At 51.2% G+C, this 5,405-nt stretch overlaps 1 protein-coding gene across 1 annotated transcript; it reads right to left on the bottom strand.

Annotated features, from left to right (window-relative positions):
- Positions 1–1,351: 1,351 nt before the first annotated feature.
- On the bottom strand, positions 1,352–2,606 carry LOC149357221 (uncharacterized). Its single transcript, XM_089577900.1, has 2 exons — positions 1,976–2,606; positions 1,352–1,395 (listed from the first exon to the last, which is right to left on the bottom strand). The coding sequence occupies exons 1-2, from the start codon at positions 2,604–2,606 to the stop codon at positions 1,352–1,354; spliced, it is 675 nt and encodes a 224-aa protein (XP_089434026.1).
- Between the last annotated feature and the right edge of the window lie 2,799 nt (positions 2,607–5,405).

Here is a 5,405-nt window from a genome sequence, read left to right on the forward strand (position 1 = left end):
ATTATGACGCGGTTCCCCCAACAAGAGCACGTCCCCAGGCGGTCTTGGCTCGTCCTCGTCTCCCGGGGCTGGTAGACGACTGAGTGCATCGGCGTTGGAGTTGCCTTGGCCTCGTCTGTACTCAAGGTGATAGTTATACGCAGACAACAGTAAAATCCAACGAAGCATTCGGGGCGACACAACTTCGGGAACTCGCTTGTCCGTGTTAAACAGGCCTAGTAATGGCTTGTGGTCTGTTATCACTGTAAATTCTCGCCCAGCTAGGTACTGGTGGAACTTTTTTGCGCCAAAGACCACAGCCAAACCCTCTCTATCAATCTGAGCATAGTTGCGTTCACTGACGCCAAGAGTGCGAGAAGCATAAGCTATGGGCTGCTCCTTCCCGTCATCCGCACGATGGGCTAGCACTGCCCCCACCCCCACAGGCGATGCGTCGCAGCACAAATTTAAAGGACGCTTGCAATCGTAGGGCACAAGTACGGAGTATGAGCTGAGTAAATTTTTCAGTCTCTCAAAAGCCCGCTGATGCTCACCTGTCCACTTCCATTCGTGGTCACGGTCGAGCAGTCAATAAAGCGGTTCGGCCGCTTCCGTCCTGCCCTTGAGGAAACTGCTGTAGAAATTCAGCAATCCCAAAAAGGCTTGCAGCTCCTTTTTGCTTGCGGGCACAGGCGCTTGCTGGATGGCGTCCGTCTTGCTTCGGCTGGGATGTACTCCTGAGTCATCAATCCTGTGTCCCAAGAATTCGATGCTCGTTTGGTTAAATTCGCATTTGTCCTTGTTTACTCGTAGCTGTGCCTTCTGTAGACGCGAGAGCACAGTCTCTAATCTCTCGGCGTGCTCTTCGGCGTTACATCCAGAAATTAATATGTCATCCAGATAAGCTTTCACTCCGGGAATGCCCGCTAACAGCGTGTCGATGACTCGTTGAAAAACCCAAGGTGCGACCGAAATACCAAACGGCAGCCGCTTAACCTTGTACAGTCCCTTTATCGTGTTAACTGTGAGCACCTGAGCAGTCTCGTCGTCTAGTGTAAGCTGCTGATAAGCTTGGGCTAGATCAAACTTGGTAAAAAACTTGCTTGAACTTAGAGCTGTGAGCATTTCAGCTGTAGTGGGCAAGGGGTATCCACTGCTCTTAATAGCTTTGTTTACGGTACTGCGATAGTCACCGCAAAGACGTAAAGTTCCATCTTTTTTTCTTACCACTACCAGTGGTGTTGCCCAGTTGGAGTAGTGACGGGCTCCCATACACCTTGTTGCACCAAGCGGTCCACTTAGTTGGCCACGTCGTCCTTGAGGGCCAGTGGAACTGGTCGACTTTTGAGGAACACCGGTTGGGCGTCATCTTTCAGTTCGATGTGAACTGGCGGTCCGTTGAAGCCAGGAAGGTCCCTGCGAAACACCTCGGGAAATCGTGAAGGCACGTCCTCCACGTTTACTTGCTGTATTCCCCGCAAGCCAATACCTAACGGGTTAAACCAGTTTCGCCCAATCAGGCTGTTGCCTTGCTTCTGTACTACGAGCAAAGGTAGCTTTGCCTTCCTGCCTTTGAATTCCACCAAGACACTTGCTTGACCCAGCACGGGTAACGCCTCCTTTGACCAGGTTACGATAGTTGTTCCAGAATCTTGCAGTGGTATTTTACCGTGATTCCTTTCAATAACCCTGAACGTATCTTCACTCACAATTGAGCACGATGCGCCAGAATCAACCTCCATCGGAACGTCTTGCCCTTCAATCACTACTTGAACCATGAACTTCTGTTCTTGCTCATTCACTTCGCACAGGGAAAACAACGCACTCATTTCGTACACGCCCTTGCTCTCATCTCCTTTCTTCTTTTGCTTATACGCTGTCTTCCGAGCAGTTCTACTATCGTCTTTCGACCGACATGCCTTAGCTATATGTCCAACCCTTTTGCAGTTGAAGCATGTCGCCTTTCTAAAACGGCACAAATGTAGAGCGTGCTAACCGTTGCACCGGTAACAGCTGGACCTCTCCGCTGGGGTATCTTGCTTCGCACGGGTTGCTTGTACCATGTCCTGGCAGTACGTCTCGTATCGACCGTGCTTGCGTATGTCTCGCTGTTGCTTAGCGGTTGCTTCTGCAGTTGTGGCCAAGTCATACGCAACCTTAAACGTAAAGCTGTGTTCTGCGAGAAGTCGCTGTTGAACCCCTTCGTTCCGGAGTCCGCATACGAAACGATCCCGCATCATGACGTCCAACGGGAGCTGGGCGCTGCCAAAACCGCAGTCTTCGGCTAGCTTCCGAAGCGCCGTGACGTAGTCCGCAACCGATTCCTCGGCAGCCTGGTTTCGTCTGTAGAACAAAAACCTTGCATACAGCTCCGAAGGCTTTGGATGCAGGTGCTTGCGAACGGCAGTCTTGATTTCTTCGTAGGTTGCTCCTGTCGGTCTTTCTGGCTTCACCAAAGTTACGATGAGCCCGTACACTTCTGCGCCGCAGCTGCTCAACAGGACTGCTCTTTTCTGCTCTTCTTTCGTTATCTGGTTCGCTTCGCAGAACATTTCCAGGCGCTCGACGTATTCGTCCCATGACGCGTTCGTGCCGAGACGATACTCGCCGATCCTGCCGACGGCCATCGCCGGCGCGGCCTCGTCGCCAACTGTTGTGTATCAGACGGACGCCAGGCTGGAACTGAACAAAGTTTATTGATACAGTGCCTTTTTATAGGCCGATGGACATGTGATCTGCCGACGACTGCTTGCGTGGCTGATAAGTAGCGATACATGAAAATGCAGTGTTTAAAACATGCGCATGCGCTATCAGTACACCACATTATTACGCGGAGAAAAGCCGAACAATAGCACCACATGAGAGATGGGAATGACGTAGCTTAATGGCTGGCGGGCCATTGCCCCTTTCGACGTCTTCTAGTCCGTAACAATACTACTGGCGGCGCGCCTGCACTGCAAAATCTAGTTCACCCATATGAGCGACTCTGGCTGCGGCAACGTCTGTCGCTCACGCTCCACGCTTTGCAAGCTGAAATGCCGTGACTTTTATTGTAGTATAACCTGCAGTATAACTTTATTGTGCAGCGGGCTGCGGTTCCTGAAGCGGCGAAGCTGTGGCCTGAAGGTGTCATTCCTTACACCATCCACCAGAGTTTAGGTGAGTGAGCATGCCAACGAGGTGTCATAATATATGAAAATGTGCATGTAGTCAGGGAAATTTGCACGGAGGCTAGGGCGTGTGCCTAGGACGGGATGACCGATGCAGCATAAAGAATGGCGCGCGCACGCACGCGCGCACGCACGCACGCACACGCGCACGCGCGCACACACACACACACGCACGCGCACACACACACGCACGCACACACACGCACGCACGCACACACGCACGCACGCACACGCACGCACACACGCACGCGCACGCGCACACGCACACGCACGCACGCACGCACACACACGCGAACTTGCCAAATTGTGGTGTTATATGTATAACCTAGGCCATAGTGCGCATTTGTTTCGAATATTATGCATGTTTTATTCTAGCACCCATTGAAATCAGACCAATCTTGAGAACCGGGTGAACGTGTCCTTTGTACTGCAAATGTTTTGGAAATAAACAACTCTCTAGCTGGGGATATCATCACTCAGATGCTAGGGGAAGGCACCTTTGGCAGCAAATTGTCAGAGCGAAACTGACCATAGCCAACGACCTCACGCTACCTACTCGCCTAGGCCAACACAAAGGTCAACAAGACACTTCCCCAGAGTTGACACTAGTGTCTCATCCCAGTGAGATCCTGTGGTCGAGGGCTGATGATGTCATGGGCAGTGATCATTATCCCGTGGTTGTCTCATGGGCTCCTCGAGGGCGAAAGTCATTACAGCGGCAACAACGCCGTCGAATAGAGGAGCACGTCTCATGGGACGATTTTCGTAGAATGCTCGGTACGGTGAACGCTCCCACAGGGTTAGACGAGCTCATTACTCAGATCAGCGATGCCAAGAAGAAAGCTACAACGAAGCTTTCAGTCAATTTTGATGCCCCAAAGCCGGACTCCCACCTTTTGAATCTGTGGAATCATAGGCTTCGGGCTCTCAAGGCGTATCGTCGATCAGGCCGGACACCCCATCGGAGGCGTGCTCTCACTCGCATCAGTCAAGAAGTTGAGAAGCATACTCTGCAGCTCGCTCTCCAAGACTGGCAGCTGCTGTGCCACTCACTCAATGGAGCAGCTAACTTATCGAAGGCCTGGCACATATTTCGAGCTATCCTTGGACGCAAGAAGCCAATTTCCCCTGCCCAATGCATGGCCTTGAAATTGAATGTCTCCCCGGAGAAGTTAGCTATACAAGCAGGGAAGGTATTTTTTCCCCAACCTGAAAATGCAGATGCCTTGCCTGCGGACCCCGTACCAGGTACATCAAACTATTACGACGTTCCCTTCACATTAGACGAACTGGAGGCAGTTCTGTATGACTCCAATCACAATAGCGCCCCAGGGCCGGATGATATACGCTACTCAACACTTCTGAACCTTCCCAAGTCACATAAAGTTGCCATCTTGAAAGAGATGAACAAGTACTGGGCCAACGGTGATCTTCCTCTTGCCTGGAAGAAGTCAGTGGTAATACCAATTCCAAAACCTGGCAAGCCAAGTCGAACATTACAAGACCTCAGGCCAATATCGCTGACGTCCAACCTTTGTAAGGTCATGGAACGTATGGCTCTAAGAAGACTTGAATGGTACTTAGACAAGTACAACGTCCTGTCTCCTATGCAAGTAGGTTTTCGTCGAGGGCTCTGTGCCCAAGACATTCTCAGAAGGCTTTATAACGACGTTCTCACATACCCTAGCAGCGCACAGCTCCGAGTGGTTGTTGGGTAGACGTCAAAAAGGCGTTTGATTCCGTGCCCCACTCGACCATACTTCGCCGGCTACAGGAAGTGGGAATAGGCGGCAACCTCTACCGCTTCGTTAAAGCCTTTCTTGCAGAAAGAACGTTCTCAGTAAGGGTTGGAGATACTCAGGGTGAATGGCAACATAACCAAACAGGTGTCCCCCAAGGCGCTGTCATATCACCGGCTCTTTTTAACATTGCTATGTCAGGTCTCCCGCCAATGTTGTCGTCGATACCCGGTCTTAATTTTGCCGTGTATGCGGACGATATAACGTTGTGGACTAATTCAGGGTCCCCTGCAGAGCAAGAACTAGCCCTACAAACAGGCCTTAATGCCGTCCATGAATACATCAAGAAGTGTGGAATGGAAACCTCTCCCGAAAAAACCGAGTATGTGGTTGTCTTAAATGGTTCGCGGGTACGGGCCGAGGCCGAACGCAAACTTATCTCTCTTCATTTAGGGCACTCAGTTATCTGCAGGAAACAAACAATCCGTATACTCGGCATGCTTATTGACGAGGATGG

The sequence above is a fragment of the Amblyomma mixtum genome, chromosome 3 (genome assembly GCF_055824585.1).
Source record: "Amblyomma mixtum isolate Tamu chromosome 3, ASM5582458v1, whole genome shotgun sequence".
Classification (NCBI taxonomy): Eukaryota; Metazoa; Arthropoda; class Arachnida; order Ixodida; family Ixodidae; genus Amblyomma; species Amblyomma mixtum.

Excerpts from the sequence above, each read along its gene's own strand:
- LOC149357221 (XM_089577900.1), bottom strand. The coding sequence starts at position 2,606 with ATGGCCGTCGGCAGGATCGGCGAGTATCGTCTCGGCACGAACGCGTCA. Across the intron at positions 1,396-1,975 it reads CAGCTGTTACCGGTGCAACG|GGACCTTCCTGGCTTCAACG; the intron begins GTTAGCACGCTC and ends GGTGTTTCGCAG.